The sequence below is a fragment of the Capra hircus genome, chromosome 19 (assembly GCF_001704415.2).
Source record: "Capra hircus breed San Clemente chromosome 19, ASM170441v1, whole genome shotgun sequence".
NCBI lineage: Eukaryota > Metazoa > Chordata > Mammalia > Artiodactyla > Bovidae > Capra > Capra hircus.
The window spans coordinates 49,333,547-49,350,148 of record NC_030826.1 but is presented as its reverse complement, the minus strand read 5'-3'; the positions used below and the strand labels follow the sequence as shown (position 1 = coordinate 49,350,148).

The window sequence follows — 16,602 nt, the reverse complement described above, 5'->3', positions numbered from 1 at the left end:
GTGTGGGGAGAGGGGCAGCCCGGGCCCTCCCTCTCGACACCAGGGCCCCTGCCCCGGGCTCGGCCTTTCTTGGGGTTCAGGCCTGTTGGAGGACAGCCAGCTCCTGACCTCAGGGCCCCTGTGCCTGCGCCTGCTGCCGCTTGGGACTGGCCGTCCTGTCCTCTGTTGGTGCCCTGGACACTGGCTGCCTCTGGGCACCTTGCCAGCCCGGGGTCACCAGGCCCCCGCCATTGCTCTTGTTGGAGCCCCTGAGGAGACCCGGGCTGGCTTCCCCGGCAGCCCCCGCCCAGTTCCTCTGGCTGCAGGTGCCCCTTCCTCCATTTCTTCCCCTTCTGGGAGCCCATGGTCACGTCAGGCCCACTGCTTCCACTCCAGACCTCCCGCGTGGGCTTCTGAAGTCAGGTCCCGTCCCACCCGCCACCGGGTTGGCCCAGGTGCCCGCTCCCCGGCTCCCGACGAGCTAAGCCTGCACTCTGGTCTGCAGCTGCCAGCGGCTCATGTGCTGCTTGGCCCAGCAGGCGAGCGAGAAGATCGACCGGTTCCGTGCGCATGCAGCTCGTGTGTTCCTGGCGTTGCTCCACGCTGACAGCCCTGCCATCCCCCACGTGCCCGCCCGGCCGGAGCTGGAGAGGCTCTTCCCCAGGTACTGGGCCCCGCTCCGGGGCGGGGGGACAGCCCTGCTCCCCGTGGGGCAGCCCCTCCAGCTCGTGCTCCTGTCCTGCAGGGCCGCCGTGGCCTCCGTGAACTGGGGCGCGCCCTCCCAGGCCTTCCCGTGCATGGCCCGCCTCCTGGGGCTGCCTGCCTACCGCTACCACGTGCTGCTGGGGCTGGCCGTGTCCGTGGGCGGCCTGACCGAGTCCACGGTGAGCAGGCGCCGGGGTGGGCGTCCCCGTGAGGGAGCGCCGCCTCCTTCCTTCCTTCGGGACCCTCTGCTGGGGGTGGGGGGTGGTGTTCCCCTGACCTGACGGCACGTGAGGCAGGAGCTCGGCGGCCGGCTCCCTGGCCTTTGTTCGGGTCTGGATCCATGCCCCCGCGCAGTGAGGGCCGCGTGGTTCCCCAGTCGGTCTCTCTGGGTTCCTGTCCCTGCTTGTGTGTTTTGTTGGTGGTTCGTTGTCTGTCCTGTTCTGTTGTCGCCCCTGTGTGACCCCCCCCTCCATCCCTCCCTCAGTCCCGATTCAGCGGATTCGTGGTTTTCATCACTTCTGAAAGGTGTCTGCCCTCCTCATTGCTGCTCGCTGTCCGTCCCCTCCGCCTTCATGCTTCTTCAGTGACTCCAGCTCTGCGGTTCTGTGTATCCAGCTTGTTCCCTCCCACTGCTGAATATTCTGTCACTGCGGTTCAGTCCTCAGCTGTGTCTGACTCTGTGACCCCCGAGGACTGCAGCACGCCAGGCTCCCCTGTCCTTCACTCTCTGCTGGAGCTTGCTCAGACTCATGAATGTTCAGTGTTTCAGTAATTGTATATTTCATTACCAAACGTTCAGTTTGATCTGTGCTTTTTCCTCGCACATCCATCTCGTGATTGCATTTTTCTTTAATGACCATCGCCCATTGTCATCCTGCTCTGTTTCATGAGCCGGGGTCTGCTGTCTGAGGGGGCCCCGCATCTGCTCCCTTGCTCTGCTGACTCCTCCCTGAGGACTCGCCTGTCGGGTGTTGTGTTGATGGGGTTTCGTGTTATCCTGAGGGGAGTGCCTTTGCTTTTGCTGCCCAGCAGCAGTGGTCGCCCAGATGCCAGGCATCTAAGCGGTGCTCCTTAGAAATTTAGTGACAGGGTGTGAGGGCTTGGGCTGTCCCTGATATGGGTGTCGACACGCCCATGAGGGGCCCCTCACGCCCAGCCTGGACCGCCGGACCCCCGTGCTGTGTAGTGGATGTTTCAAGTCTGTCCACAGGCAGCCCGGGGGAGGGGAACTGGGAGCAGGGTGGTCTTGTCCCTCTTATGAGAACGCTTCTCTGTGTGGCAGGTCAGGTACTCAACACAGGGCCTCTTCGAGCACATGAAGGAGATTCAGAACGACCCAGCGGCCCTGGAAGACTTCGGTGGGACCCTCCTGCAGGTCTTTGAGGATAATCTTCTGAACGACAGGTGAGCACTGGCGCTGTTACAATGATTTCCCAGACCCCCAGGGTCTCACTGCCCAGCAGGATTCTGTGGGGAGGTAAGGTGGGCACAGCCAGGCAAGGGCATGCCCCAAGCACGCATCCCCGGGTCTGGCCGTCACCTCCCAGGCCCCTCAGAGCCTGCACTCTGAGCTGGCTGTGTATGCTGGAAGTAGAACGCCGGGGGCTGTGAGCCCAGGAGAGCTTGTCCAGCGCTGGCCTGGGTGCTTCCCGGCTGTGCCTGCCTGCATGTCACGGCCGCTGTTCCGACACGTGGCTCACGAACAACCGTGACCGCCAGGACTGGAAAGCCACCGGTCTTCTCATCATTTCCGCTGTAGCATTTTGTTAACTGCTTTTCCAAGAAGATGGAGTGTAGACCCCAAAGCACTGACCGCAGACTTGGGGATGTTTCGTGCGCCTTCTGAGATGGCTGTTCCTGGACTCGGTGCTCGGCTGGCCCAGGGCAGCCAGGCACCGGTCACTGTGGCTGGACTGCACGCCCCTCACCCAGGCCCTGTTCCTGGGAGCCAGACAGTCTCAACAAACAGGAACTCGACCCGGGGCCCTCTGCTCCGAGGCGTGGGCAACACCTAACGAGAGGCACGTAAAGAGTGCAGTCTGAGTTTGACTCATGTCAACAACCAGGAAGCAAGCACATCTGTCGCCCACAGTTTGCCTCCTGACCCCCGCCCCCACCCCTTGCGGCCCCCTAGCCCCAAGGCAACCACCGATCTGCTTTCTGTCACTGAGAAATCTGGGTGCCCACATCCTCACCACAGCTGGCCTGGTCGGTCCTTTCACTTCAGCTGTGACGGGGCGCGGTGTCTCCTTGTGGCTGTAGTTTGCCTCCCCTGCGGACTGAGGGCGCCGGGCCTCTTCTTGGGCGCTCGGTGGCTGTCTGCAGAGCCTCTTCAGTCTGGTTAAATCGGATCTTCTGACCATTTTTTCTTTCACTGGATGCTTGTTTTTAACGTGCTGCTGGAGTTTGAGGTTTCCTTACACTTGTCGGACAAGTCCTCTGTGAGATGTGATGTGCACGTTTCCTCCCAGTCTCTAGCTTGTCTTCCACACTCCTGACAGTCTCTCTGTTAAGGACAAGCATTTTACACTTTGATAAACTTGTTTGTATCCTTGTTCTTATATGAATGGTGTTTTTTGTGTTATCTAAGAAATTTCTGCCTGACTCAAGGCTCCACGACTGGCTCCTACATTTTCTCCTAGAAGTTTCGTAGTTTGAGTGTCCGTTCAGACCTCGGGTCTGTGTGGCGTTGGTTTCTGTGTGATGCGACTACAGGTCCAGGTCTGTGTCCCGGTTTTGCCTGTGGATGCCCCAGTGTTCCACGTGTGGGAAAGACTGGCCTTCCCACTGCGTTGCTTTTGCATCATTCTCAGGAATGGTGGGTGTGTGGCCCAGCTTGGGACTCCTGTTCCTGGGCGTATTTGCTTGTCTCCGCACCAGGATCACGGTTTTGGTCACTTGAGCTCTGCCACGATCACGTAAAGGCAGCAGTGCTAGCTCCCCCGGCCCGTGCTTTCTTCCCGTCGCCGTGTGGGCTTGCCTTCACCCTTGGTGTTTGCACACTAGCCTCAGGACTGGCTTGTCGTTTCCTGCACGTCCTGCCAGGAGTTTGGCTGGGGTTGAGCTCTTCACCGTCCAGGGAGGGCCCGCGTGTCAGCAGCACTGAGTTTCCCGCGTGCACGGGTCTGCCCTTCCGCTGTTCTGACACCTGGCGTCTCACACTTGCCTTCCCCCCAGGGTGTCCGTGCCGCTGCTCAAGACGCTGGACCAGATGCTGGCCAACGGGTGCTTCGACGTCTTCACCACCCAGGAGGAGTGAGTGCTCCCCGTGTTCTGTGCTCAGTGCTGCCTCAGTGGTTCAGCCCCGGGCTCACCTTTCAGAGAAACGTTGATCAGATCCAGAGATCAGGCTTCTGGGAGATAGTTTCCTGGTATGTTCAGGGTCAGCTTTCATACACACTCTAAGAGCCACCAAGAACATCGGCTGCTCCCGTGGGGGTTGGGGGCTCCCGCTGTCCATTTGGCAGAGCAGGCCCCTGACGGGGGCCTGCAGTCAGCACAGCTGTGGACGGTGGACTGGATGGTGAACGGGGATCGCAGAGGGCCTGTGATGGTCACGGTGCTGGGACCTGGGCCAGGTGAAGAGCCCACCTTAGACAGAGCGGGGCCACTGGGAGGCTGGTGGGGTGGGCGCGGGGAGCGGATGCGAGCCTACTTCCCTCTCCGCTGGGTTCAGGGCTGCTCAGCTGCCGAGCATGGAGCATTGCAGCCGCTGTGCCGGCCTCCCCGTCTGCAGCTCTGGCATCTGGGGTTCATTTTCTCCCACTCCTGAGGTCTCTGCTGTCGGTCACTTGATCTCAGAGCTCCCCCTAGGCTGATGGTGACAGTCGTTGAGGGTCATATTTCTGGGGGTTCTTCCACTGCCAGGGCAGCATCCTTGTGCTGACCAGGGCTCGGGTGACTCTTTTGGGGCCTCTGGCCTGTAATTTAAAAAAGGGTGGCACCGGCTTCTGCCCAGGTCCCCTCTGTGTGCCCGCTACATCCCGCCACAGGCCAGGAAGCTGGGCAGCTGCAGGCTCCCCTCCTGTGCCTCTCAGGCCTCAGCGGCCCCCATCCTTCGCAGCCTGCCGTCCTGTGAGTTCTGTTCACTTTCAGTTCCTCCAGCTGGGACTGGATCTGGTTGGTCCCTGTTGCTCTGCCTTTGCTGAGACTCTGAAGTGCTCTTCTGACATCGAAGGGTTTCTCCTCTAATTTGCTGGTGGTGCATCCCAGCGTGTTTGTTACGCCTCCTGTTTGAGCAGTAGCCTGTGCGTGCATGGGCTGTGCCCACGGGCTGTGGGATGTGATCCTAGTGTGTATTGCACGGCCGTACTTGCTAAGCGTTCTGTTTCAGATCTTAACCTATTTTCCTGCTTTGAAAATTTTCAGACTGAAATGGTAGCAGAAAGCAGCACTTCAGGTTGTCAGGCTCATCTCCAGCTGGGGGGTTCGTGGCTACTGGTGCTGGAGGGGAGCAGCTTGCCAGTAGATCTCTGTGGGTGTGCGGGCACAAGGCAGCCGAGGAGGACCGTGGGCTCCTGGGCAGTCCCCTGGGAGGGCGCAGTGGTTCTCAGACAGGAAGGCTGGATGGAGCAGGTGTGGACCAGAGGCCTGGGGGCCGAGTTGGAAGGCTTTCCTAGCAGGTCAGGATGCTGTAAGGAATACCACAGCCCGGGTGATTGAACACCAGAAACTCATTCCTCCCAGTGCTGAAGGTTGGATGTCCAAGTTCAGCAGAGGGATGTGGTCTTCCTGTGTCTTCAAGTGGCAGAGAGACCACCTAGAGACCACGTCTTCTCTTAGCCCACTGGTACCCTATGGCCTCCACGTCAGCCTCCCAAGGCCTCACCTCCTAATGCCCTCACATTCCAAGTTAGAACTTCAGCATAGTAGACAGGAACATTCGGTTCACAGCAGAAACGTTTGGTTTAAGGTACTTATAGATCTTGTCCAGAGGAGATGGATCATCAAGGCTGGAACCCAGTAGAAAGTCCTCAGTAAACGAGTGGTATGTGATCTCATGAGGGCACGGAGGGGGCAGGTGTAGACAAGTGGCCGGGGTAGGCATGTAGATGAGCAGGGCCTTGGCAGAGCCTTGGGGGTGCCCCACTGTTAGGGAGAGGGGAGCAGAGGGGAAGCAGATACACCAGGAAGAAGGCGAGTTGGGGTGCAGCCACGTAGGCTGAGAACAGGAGGGACCTCAGCGTCGAGAACTGGCCTGGGGTCGCGGCTCTGCCAGAGAGGAGCGTTCCTCTCATGGGGACCCACGCTGGTCGTGGTTTCCATGGCCTCACGTTCTCCTTGGTCAAGCAGAACTGGGGGGGCGGGGGGGCGCCTCTGGTCCCTCCTTGACCCTCCAGGAACCTGGACACAGGAGTCCCGGGACCCAGTCACGGTGCGGTCGTCCTCCTCGGTCCTGGGTTGAGCCTGGTGCTGCCATGGCACACGTTGGCTGGGCGTGCAGTGGCGCGGGGGTTCTGGGCGTTGCTGTTACTTCGAGGCCCCACCAGGGCTTGGCCTGCCCTCCTGCTGTGGGGCCATGGGGCAGGGAGGTGCTGTGGGGAGGCGGTTTGTCTAGTGCACAGGACAGTGGGGCTCTGTCCCCTGCTGTGTGCCCTGGTGTGCATCCCCAGGTGAGTTGTCTTTGGGGGCCGCCATTGGCGGATGCTCCCCGGAAGCCCACCCCAGGTCCTGTGCTTTCCTTTCAGTCACCCCTTCTGTGTGAAGCTGCTTGCGCTTTGTAAGGAAGAGATCAAGAAATCCAAAGACGTTCAGAAACTGCGGTCCAGCATCGCGGTGTGAGTTCCAGAGAACTCAAGGCGGGAAGGGGAGAGGCCGGCCCAGCAGCTGAGAGCACAGGGTTGGGGATGTTAGTTCTGATCCTCCCGTGTTCCTGGCGGAGCAGGGGGGCCCTGCCACACCCTGCCCACCCTTGGGCCAGCCTCCTAGACAGGTCAGTGGGCATTGGGTCAGGCAGCCTTGTCATAGAACAAGACTCGATCCCCTGACAGTGGAGATATGGATGCCCCCACCGACAGAGGGAAAGTGGATGTTGAACTTGGGCTGCCTCCCTGCGGGAGACGGCCCTGAGGTCTGGGGGTCCCCTCCTGCCCCCGGGAAGTGAAGGTGTGGGGCGTCCTGGGTCACTCACTGGAGTGTGGGGTCCCCGCAGGTTCTGTGGGCTGGTGCAGTTCCCCGGAGACGTGAGGAAGAAGGCCCTCCTGCAGCTCTTCCTCCTGCTCTGCCACCCCTTCCCCGTGGTGAGTGTCTGAGCCCCGGGTCCCAGCCCCCACATCAGTGCCGGGGGCTGATGCTTCTTGGTGTTGGCGCCAGCGGCCCTCAGTGGAGGGCGGGCCTCGTCGCCGTGGGCGGGGCGTCCTGTGCCTGGTGGGTGCAGCAGCTGCCGTGTGATGGTTGAGCTTGGCCCCTGCCCCTGGGGGCGGGTCCTGATGTTCACCTGGAGCCCCAGGCAATGGGCCCTGGTGCCAGGGAAACGCCCACACTCGGCGGGACCCCTTCCCCCCTGGGATCCTGGCCGCAGTTGGCCCTGGGTGCCCCACCGAGAATGGGCGTTCAGCCTATCAGTGTCCCGCGGGCTCTGGTTCAGGGGCTCCTGGAAGGCCCAGGCTGAGTGGCTTTACCCCCACCTGGGGCAACACCTACCCCACAGCCCCCACCTCAGAGTCAGGTTGCTAGGCAGTCTTCTCTTCCTTTGGCAGAAGATACACCCCAATGTGACATCTTCCTAGTGGGGCCACTGGATGCCCCTTTCCCTATGATCAGAAATGCAGGTTCCAGGCCCTGAGCTGCTGGCCAGGACCCCAGGGGTGGGCCTGGGGGTTCCGAGGGCACCTGCTCTCTGAAATAAGTCCCCACCAGGCACAGGTAGACAAGAAAACAGGTGAGAGGACTGCTCTGATCAGGGGCAGGATTTAACGCAGCATTTCAGCGAGGACATATCGGAAGCTGTGTGGCCTCCTCCTGATAAGGGCCGCCGGGGGGGCACGGGGGGCCATGATGGTTGTGGCCACGGATCCTGACTGGGGTCTGAGGTCAGCTCCTCTTAGCTGTCTGCCCAGCCAGCCTTTCCTGGTTTCCCGGGACTCTGGGCCCTCAGGAGCTGCCTGGCCCCCGTCCCTGCTCCCAGGCAGGGTCCCGTCAGCTCTGCTCTCGGTCCCGCCAGATCCGGAAGCACACAGCCAGCCAGGTGTATGAGATGGTGCTGACCTACGACGTGGTGCCCGCCGCGGTCCTGGACGAGGTCATGGCTGTGCTCAGCAGCACGGCCTGGTGAGTGTGGCTCGGCCTTCTCCTGGGAGCGCAGCGGGTGCAGCAGCCCAGCGAGTGGGACCCCAGGAGCATGTCATGGTCTCTCCCAAAACTCTCCGGAGGTTAGAGGAGAAAGGGGCTCCGGGGCTCCAGCCCTCGGCTCAGCTCTGGGTTACGAGGTGGCAGTGGTGTCTGGCCGACCCCTCCTCACCCACGTGTCTGTGTTTCTGTTGCACAGGCTCACTTCCTCCCACCCAAGAGGATGAGGGAGGAGAGGATGCCTCCTGGGGTGTTTGGGTTGGAAGATCTTCGAAGTGAAGTTATTTTTTTCCAAATACCATTTTTTAAAGTGAAAAGTTGGGTTGTTCTGAGCACTGATTTGTTAGAGGCTAACTTCTTGTTTTTCTGTGGCCGTTTTTCCATTGATGGTGTCATGGCTCTGGGAGCCCTTTCTGCAGTTTATTGGGGTTGAAATCACTTGAGAACGGCAGCTCCTGCCCCCTGAACTATGGCGTCAGAAGTGCAGGGAGGCGTGGTGTGGCGGGCAGTGTCTCGCCCTGTGGGGACGCACCGCGTGTGTCAGCCGTGGCCCCGAGGAGAGAAGGAGCCCCCGGGCCCTGACTCACTTCAGAGGAGGGCCATCCGCTGGCCTTTGCTCACTTTTCTTGGAAAAGGCCACACGTGGACGTGTTCAGAAATCAAACAGAGTGAGGGAACCAGGAAGAATATCTCCCTCCCACCCCAGAGACTCACTTCCCTCCTGCACCAGGGTCACCCCTTGTTCCAAGTCAGGGCTCCAGGTGTGTTTTAAGCACAGTTCCTGCCATCTCTGTTGGCTCCTTGACTCTTGATGGGTTTGGATGACGGGTTTGAAAGAGGGGTGTTGAGTGGGGCAAGGAGGTGCTGATGGAGAAGCAGAGCCGGGGTGGCCCCTGAGCACGGGTCCAGCGGGCGGCACTGAAGGATGACAGGCGGTGACGCTTGTCCTGCTCCAGGCACCGCTCACACGTATGTGCGCACCCTCGGCACTTGCACGTGCTCCTTCAAGGTGACCACTCTCCTCGTCCCCATTTTGGGCACAGAACCAAAGTTCAGAGGTTGCTCAGGCAGCAGCAGTGGGGGCCCCCAGGACTGGGTTCCGTCCAGGTCAGGTCACCCTGTTTATGAGGGAGGGACATGCATCATGTCTTCACGTGGCCCTCCCTCAAAAAAGTGACGTTCCTGCAGGGCTGAGCCCGGCACACAGAGGCTGAGCGTCGATGCGGCTCCCCCCAGCCTGGCAGCCCAGCTGCCCTGAAGGACAGGGCAGGGCCTCTGGCTTTAGGGCCTCGTTGAGGTTTCCTCGGGAGACACTTGCTTCCAGGAGGAGGGTGTTCTGGTGAACATGCTGCAGGCCGCGCGATGAAAATTCCAGAGCAGAAAGCATGGCCCCAGGAGACAGGATGCGTCTGCTCTGTGAGCCGCTGGACAGGACACGTTGTCTGTGATGTTGTCAGTGATAACAGCACAGAGGTGTGTCCTCCATGCTTGAGAAGGACAGTGAAGGGAGGGTGACATGAAGCCACCAGCACCCGGTGGGCCCCAGGGTCCCCTTGAGCTCCCACACCTGCCACCTTCCTCCTCTCACAGTTCAGGGCAGAGGGGGTGCTTTCCCATAACTTTATTCCTTTGCTAAAAAATTACAGAGGATTTATGGATAACTTATTTTTCTTACTACAAAAGAAAAACATGCCCAGTTTTCTTTATGGTGTTGCTAAATAGAATTTTTATTTTCAATGAAAGTTGTAAGTAAACCGCTTTCAAAGTCAAATAAAACCCATCTGTGCCCTAGCCCCTATCTCCCTGCTGTCTTGGTGCTTCCTGGCTCTGGCCCCTGCATGGGGCTCTTTGGGGGCGCTCATCCTCTGGGGTTCCCTGAGAAAGCATTCAGGAGCAAGGCCTTGTGAGTGCGGGTGAGGCATCCTTTTCCCTGATTTCTACCTCATCTTGGCAGATTTACCCGCGTGGACTGTCTACATGGCTGACACTGCTCCCTGCCTTCTCCTCCCCAGGGACGCCGAGCTCCCGGTCGTAAGAACCCAGCGGAACCACCTGTGTGACCTCCTGGGTGTGCCTAGACCGCAGCTGGTGCCCAAGGTATCACTTGCCCCTCAGGCCACCTGGCCACTGGGGTCCCTTCCTTAGGAGACCTCTGAACATTGCAGGCTGAGCTGCCTGCCGCACATTCCATGTCGATCCCTTTCAAGACCCCAGGAGGCAGCACAGCAGGACTGTGGGATGGGGGCAGAGCCGAGGCCCACACTCTCCTCTCCCACCTGCCCCCCATCCCGCCAGGTGAGCCCAGCCCGTGCCCGTCCTAGCCTCTGCCCTGAGCCCTGGGACCGTCCTGAGCGATGGGCGGTGTTCCTGCCGCTGCTCCCCCGCCCCCCACGCTCTTCCACCAGGCGTGTCTCACGTGTGTCCTGTGGAGCATCAGCACCCAGGCCTGGCCCGCTGAGCACCCCAGTCTCTCGCCCTCGGAGCAGCACAGCAGCCTTCCGCTGTGTCCATTGCCCCCAGGACACCCATCCAACTCCGGGCCTTTGTCCCCCCAGGGCTGGCTGCTGTCCGCCCGCCGAGGCCGCCGCCCGCCATGGCGCGTGTGCCTTGTCGCTGCGGTTTTCTGACATTGAGGGCTCCAGGCTGCCCTTGCAGCTTGTGTGCCATTGGGAGACTTGAGACTATTCTGTGTGTTCCTGGCAGAGGATCAGGGCTCTATTTCTTTTCAGTCTGTGGGTCCTACAGGAGCTGAGGTGGGTCACAGCAGCTCGGGCTGGGGTCCTGGGGAGGAGCGTGCCCTCCTTCTGTCCCCACCAGCTTGTCCCTCTGACCTTGGGCATGAGCCCTGCTCTGGAGAGGCTGTTGAGGAAGGAGGTATGTGCAGGAGAGTGTGGTGTTGAAGCTCTGGGTCTCCACGCACCCCAGGGTTTGCCCTGGCCACCCCAGGCGTGCGCCCCAGGCTGCTGGGGCACTGGCTCCCGTTTGCGGTGGACTCACCGGGCAGAGGGCTCAGGCGGGCAGTGCTGAAGCAGACGCCAGCCTGACTGGCGCTCCCCGCTCGCGCTCAGGGCTGTGTGGCGTCCGCGATGGGCGTTCCCTGGTTTCCCTGGTGACAGGAACATGACCACTTTTTCTGAGATCTGAGGTGTTTGGACATTGTCTTTCCTTGCGTGTCAGACCTTTTGTGTTCTCTCCAGGTTGCCCGTCTTTCAAATATACTTTTGTCTTCGGGGTCCTTTTTCTAGACGTGTGTCCTGCAAATATCTCCTTCTCCAGGGATGACCTTCTCATCCTTAGACTTAACATGGTCCTGTTTGGGGATCTCGACCTCCTGCAGGGCTGGCAGTCTTTTTCCTAAGAGCTTTAATGTATTACTTTCTACATTTGGACGTAGGATCTGCCTGATCAGCTCTTCCTGGCCGCGTGGTGGCATCAGGCCACACACGTGGCTCTGTTCTCAGATTGTCTGTCCATCCATGAGCCAGCCGGCCTGCAGCCACAGATGCAGTCCTCAAGATGCAGGGAGGGCTCTGGGTCTCACAGTGGGTCCTGGTGCCCAGTTATCTCAGTCTCACGGTTCTCTTTGCTTCATGGTCGTCTTCTCTTCGCAGCGCTTGGGTTCCCACCACACCTGTAGGATAGACTTGGGAGTTTGGCCAAGGTTGCCTGCAGCCTGAAGGTCCATTAGGAGAGAAGTGATCTCTCTGCTCTGAGTTTCTTGACCGTGAACACAGTGTGTCCATCCAGGGACCCCTCAGTGTTCTACGGCTTTTGGAGCTGAGATGTTGCATGTCTTTTTATAATTGTCCCACAATTCTTGGATTTTTTTCCCTCATTTTTGTTTCTCTTTGCCTTTCAGTTTGGGAAGTTTCTGTTGACCTGTCTTCAGGGTCACTGGTTGTGTCCCATCTGGCCTTAGGATGAGCCCATTGGAGGCATCTGTTTGACTCGCAGTGCTGGTGGCTTCTGGCCCTTCCGTCTCTGCTCACATCACTGTCCGTCCCTGCGTGGCTTCCACTGTGCCCACCAGAGTCCTTGGTGTAGAAATCCCAGTTGTTTCAAGCTCCTGGTCTGATAGTTGCAGTATCTCTGCCATTTCTGAGTCTGGTTCTCACATTTGCAGTGTCTCTTCAGACTGCTTTTACTTGCCTTTTTGTATTTTGTATGTTTTTGTTGAAGGCCAGCCTTTGAGGGGAACACAGGCGAGGTAACCGGAGTGCAAGGAATTTGCCGCAGCAGCAGGTCCGGAGCAGAGTTGCTCCTGGTCCTGGTTCTTGTCCTCAGGGAAACCACGCGGAAGTGTGAGCTCCTTGGAGAGGGCGCCAGGCTTTCTCATTCTTGTGCCTGGCCACGCTCAGCCACCAGCTATTTGTCAGTCACCATTTGTCTTCTAGATCTTTCCGTTTCCCAGCTTTGGGGTGGGGCTGAGAAAGGTGACTGATTTTCAGTCTGTGTATGTTTTCCTTAAATGCACTGCACAGGGCTCCCCAAATCTGCCTGACTGTACTTTGCTGCCATTTTGTTGATTATTGAGAAAAGTCTCAATTTCTCTTTTTAGTTTTCTTAACTTCTGTGATGCATTTGAAGCTGTGTTCCCTGTAGCTCAGCTGGTAAAGAATCCACGTGCAATGCAGGAGACCTTGGTTCAATTCCTGGGTTGTTAAGACCCCCTGGAGAAGGGGACAGTCTCCCTGTAACTCCAGTATTCTTGCCTGGAGAATCCCATGGACAGAGAAGCCTGGCGGGCTACACAGTCAACAGGGTTGCAAAGAGTCAGGCACGACTGAGCTGCTTTCACTCACTACAGGAGCCTGTATGTTTTCAAGTCTGTGGCTTCTTCCTGGCGGATCGACATTGGTGGCAACATTCTCGTTTACCTGTGACGATGCTTCAGGCCTTGACGTCTCCTTGGTGTGATGTCGAGAGCGCCACAGCGGTGGCAACCTTTTTGTTTATCTGTGACAATGCTTCGTGCCTCGACGTCTCCTTGGTGTGATGCTGAGTGTTTACGTAGTGCCTCTCTTTTCATTATTTCACTTCCAATTTCTGTATGTTCTTATATTTGAGTTTCTTATAAACAGTAGACAGGTCTTACCTCTTTTTAATCCAGTTTAACCATTTTTGGTAACTTGAGTGTTTTCTCCACTTGCATTTAATGTGTGATTTTGGCTTTATCGGGTTGGTTTGCCGGTTTCTTTTCAGTCCTCTTTCTTTCTTAGCATCGTTTGCGGTGGTTAATGGCATTTTCACCGTCTCGCTTCCCCTTCTGTTAACGTCCTGCAGTTTTAACGTCCTGCAGTTTTCCTGCTGTGTAGGGACCGCTTGTCAGCGGCGTTCCTTCCTGATGTACTGTGGTCAGAACTGCGGCGCCGCGCAGGGGGCTCAGGCTGCTGCCCTCGCTTCCCAGGGCCCAGGTGGTTGCGGCGCGCCTCCCATTCAGCCACCTCTCCCTTCATTGTCCTTCAGTTCACTGTGCTCTTAACTCTCCATTTCTTCTCTTTGGGGCAGAGTTATTCCTGAGGTGAAGTCTCCCCCACCCCCGCCTGCCGTTCAAGTGTACGGCCCTTCCCTTCTCTGGAGGCCCTGCAGGACCCCCCTCAGATGTGGAGCAGGGCCAGCGCTGGTCAGTCCCCAGGTGCTGCTGCTGGTGACAGGACGGCCAGCTGAGTGTTATTCTGTTTCCTTGTGTGATGGCCACGCACACCACCAGCTTCCTAAGGAAACATGCTTTTGACGTTATTAGGAAAATGTCACAAAGATGGGTGAAGTTGTAGGGACAGGACAGTCACCCTCCGCACCCGCTCGCTGCCCAGAGGTGGTGTCGGCTAGAGGGCTCCCGGCATGTTCGGGGAAGCCGCACAGACGCAGTTTCCTGCAGGAAATGGGGCGCAGGGACGGCTGGGGAGACGGCACTGACCAGCTGGCCCTGCCCCGTGTCCCCGCAGCCTGCCATCCGCTGAGGCCAGTCCCAGAAGCTGAGCTTGTGCCTGCCTGGCTGGTGTGCAAGGGACCCGGCGTCTGTTGCCTGGAGGTGGCGTCTCCTCACGTGCGTCCTGCGCCCGAGTGCCCTGGCCATCGGTACTTTTATCCTCATCCCCAACCCACGTTTAATAAAATTCCCTGCCGAGCAGCTGCCTGCCTGTGTCTGCCATTGGTGCCGGTGGGGATGTCTGGTCGGGGAACCAGAAAGGCGTGTAGGGTCCCTCCCCACCCACCCCCATGCTGAGACCCACTGGGAGGGGTGCCCAGGAGCACAGGCCTGGAGAGACCGGCTGCAGCCCCCTATGGCCTTGCTGGGCTTGGTCTTACCCGCTGACAGGCTCTAGGAGACTCACATTTAACGTCAGATCACAGGGCAGAGAAGGCGCCACGCCTCAGGGTGGGAGTGGGTACCTGCTCCGGGTCCTTTTGCGGGGGCTGTTGAGGGGTCGTGTGGTAGCGTCTTCCCCCATCACCCTGTCCTAGCATCCAACGCACACGGCCATGGCGAGTTACCTGCCTTGGTGTGGTTTTGTTCAGTCGGAGCTGACACTGTTTTGAATGCTCCGGGGACCAGTTTCATCCGCACAGGGGACTTGTGATGGTAGCCCAGACCCCGCACTGAAACAGGGTGTGGTTGGCAGCTTCACAGCTGTGCCCGTGTGTGACCTCCAGGAAGTGGAAGAACCACATGGTCTGTCCCTTTTTTCCATTTGTCCAGAGTGGGGTCCACACTCGGGGTTTGTGAAGCAAAGACAGGCGGCTTCTCTCCACGCGGGCTGGCGCTCATGCGGGCCTGTCCAGAGGCCAGTGCGCGTAAAGGTTCCTCACCTGGGCACTTGTGTGGCTGGGGGGTTCGGGCCCGCCCGCCTGCTGCCCCCCGGGGTGAGGTCTGGACACAGCAGAGATGTGGATGGACAGGTGAGAACATGTGAGGCACAGCCGTTGGGCCAGGACGGCGCCACTGCACCTGGGCCACAGGATAGACTGCCTCTTGTGGGACACGTGGGGGCCGTGTGGACTCAGCCCGCCTCCCTGGTGCACAGCTGGTTTCCAGTCTCCACTGTTGCCATCTGAGGTCGAGTAACTGCTGTGGGAACTGTCCTGTGTGTCGCAGAATATTTAGCAACAACCTCGATGCCGGTGGGAGCCCCTCCCAGTTTTGATGACAAAAACATCTTCAGGCAGATTCCTGGAAACAGTGACCACATAACAGAATAACAGCTTCTGTGTGGATTTTCAAAAGTGCGTAGAATTTTGACAACAGCAGCAGCAGTATGAATACACACAATTTTGGGTTTTAGAGCCCTGTGGCCAGAACACCAGTTCTCCTGCCTCTGACTGACACCTTTGTATTTTGTGAAGGGTCTTCCAAGACCCTCTGCACACAGAGACCGCAGTGCTTTAATCACCGAGGCTGGGAATTCCGACTCAGATGTGGCTTTACAACGCGGCCACTCCTGATTGTTCAAGCCCTCTTGACCCTCCTTGGCGCCAGGAGTTATTGCCTCGTTCATGTGAACTACTAGGGCAGGGCTCCATCCCTGGGAGTCATCACTCACTCCGGCATCGATGATGCTGTCATCAAAACTGGTTGTTGCTAAATATTCTAACAACTCAACACGTCGATGATTTCTCTTGGATCAAGGAGACAAGCCCAGTGGCACCAGCATCACCTTCAGGGAAGAGCCACTGGGCTCCTGAGACCAAGAGACCAAATGGAGAAATGGGCACTGCCAGGCCATTCTCAACTCAGGACCGCTGTAGCTGCGGATGCCCAGTGGCCAGGATGTGGTCAGAACTGCCACTTCCCCAGTTCTGGTCACACCTCCAACACAGGACCAACCAGAGAAAGAGGTGCTCCCCTGCCCACTCATACCTGCGGCCCCTGCCAGCCACTGCGGGCCTCTCCCTCCCCAACCCAGGTCTCCGCCACACCCAGAGAGGGGGTGACTCCCCACTGGATGAGCATCAGCGCACAGCCTCTGTCCCCCCGGGGGGCCTCATCCAGCCCTATGTCTCTAACGCAGTCTGACCCCACACAGACCCCACAGAGGCCAGAGAATGAGGCGGGCATTGGGATTTGTGGCCATGGGGAGCTAGAAGTGACAGGTACAAGCTGCTGGTGCCACTGATGGGAGGGATGCTGAGGAGCCCGTGGTGGGCAGCCAAGCCCCTGCCCCAAGCAGAGAAGCTGCTCCGGGTCTTGGTCTGTGTGTACACACATGTGGACACATGTCAGAAATACATGGTGGAGTGCAGACCAGATGTAAAACATGCCTGGTAAAAACACTGAGCACCCTCTTGGTGAGTGGGGTTTGTGGGGCATCTGGGCACCACCCCCCACATGCATGTGGGGCCCTCAGCCCTGGGCTGCAGCTGCTGGGGGCCTCGCACGTACCTGGGAGCAGCTGCCGTGGGTCCGTCAGCTAAAGTGAAGGAAGTCCCGGCCCTCCTGCAGGTTTAGTGACCTCAGGTTGTCCTCAAACACGCCCCCCGTGAGGTCCTGTGGGAGGAGCGACAGGTCAGCTCTATCCAGCCTGCGCTGGGGACCCCAAGGTACTTACTCCCTATGAACTCCTGTTCCACAGCTGAGAGGAGGGAGGGACCCGAAGAGAATCCGCTGGCCACTGTATCTCACTGGTCACCAGG

The 16,602-nt window shown here is 58.8% G+C and overlaps 2 protein-coding genes across 3 annotated transcripts in view; one reads left to right on the top strand and one right to left on the bottom strand.

The window, feature by feature from the left end:
• TBCD (tubulin folding cofactor D) overlaps positions 1-14,101 on the top strand; it is a 144,049-nt gene extending 129,948 nt beyond the window's left edge. The window contains exons 31-39 of one of the 2 annotated variants that reach the window (XM_018065385.1): positions 485-643; positions 725-863; positions 1,967-2,088; positions 3,862-3,939; positions 6,372-6,461; positions 6,836-6,923; positions 7,847-7,953; positions 9,984-10,068; positions 13,917-14,101. In XM_018065385.1, the coding sequence (XP_017920874.1) occupies positions 485-643; positions 725-863; positions 1,967-2,088; positions 3,862-3,939; positions 6,372-6,461; positions 6,836-6,923; positions 7,847-7,953; positions 9,984-10,068; positions 13,917-13,931 (883 nt within the window). In that variant the 3' untranslated portion in view covers positions 13,932-14,101. The remainder of the gene's footprint in view (positions 1-484; positions 644-724; positions 864-1,966; positions 2,089-3,861; positions 3,940-6,371; positions 6,462-6,835; positions 6,924-7,846; positions 7,954-9,983; positions 10,069-13,916) is intronic. The other variant, XM_018065386.1, reaches the window with a different exon arrangement.
• The window catches only part of B3GNTL1 (UDP-GlcNAc:betaGal beta-1,3-N-acetylglucosaminyltransferase-like 1), a 106,015-nt gene continuing 103,621 nt past the window's right edge, over positions 14,209-16,602 (bottom strand). The window contains exons 12-13 of the mRNA XM_018065387.1: positions 16,352-16,456; positions 14,209-15,142 (exon numbers count right to left, since the gene is read on the bottom strand). Coding sequence (XP_017920876.1) covers positions 16,376-16,456 — 81 coding nt within the window. The 3' untranslated portion in view covers positions 14,209-15,142; positions 16,352-16,375. The remainder of the gene's footprint in view (positions 15,143-16,351; positions 16,457-16,602) is intronic.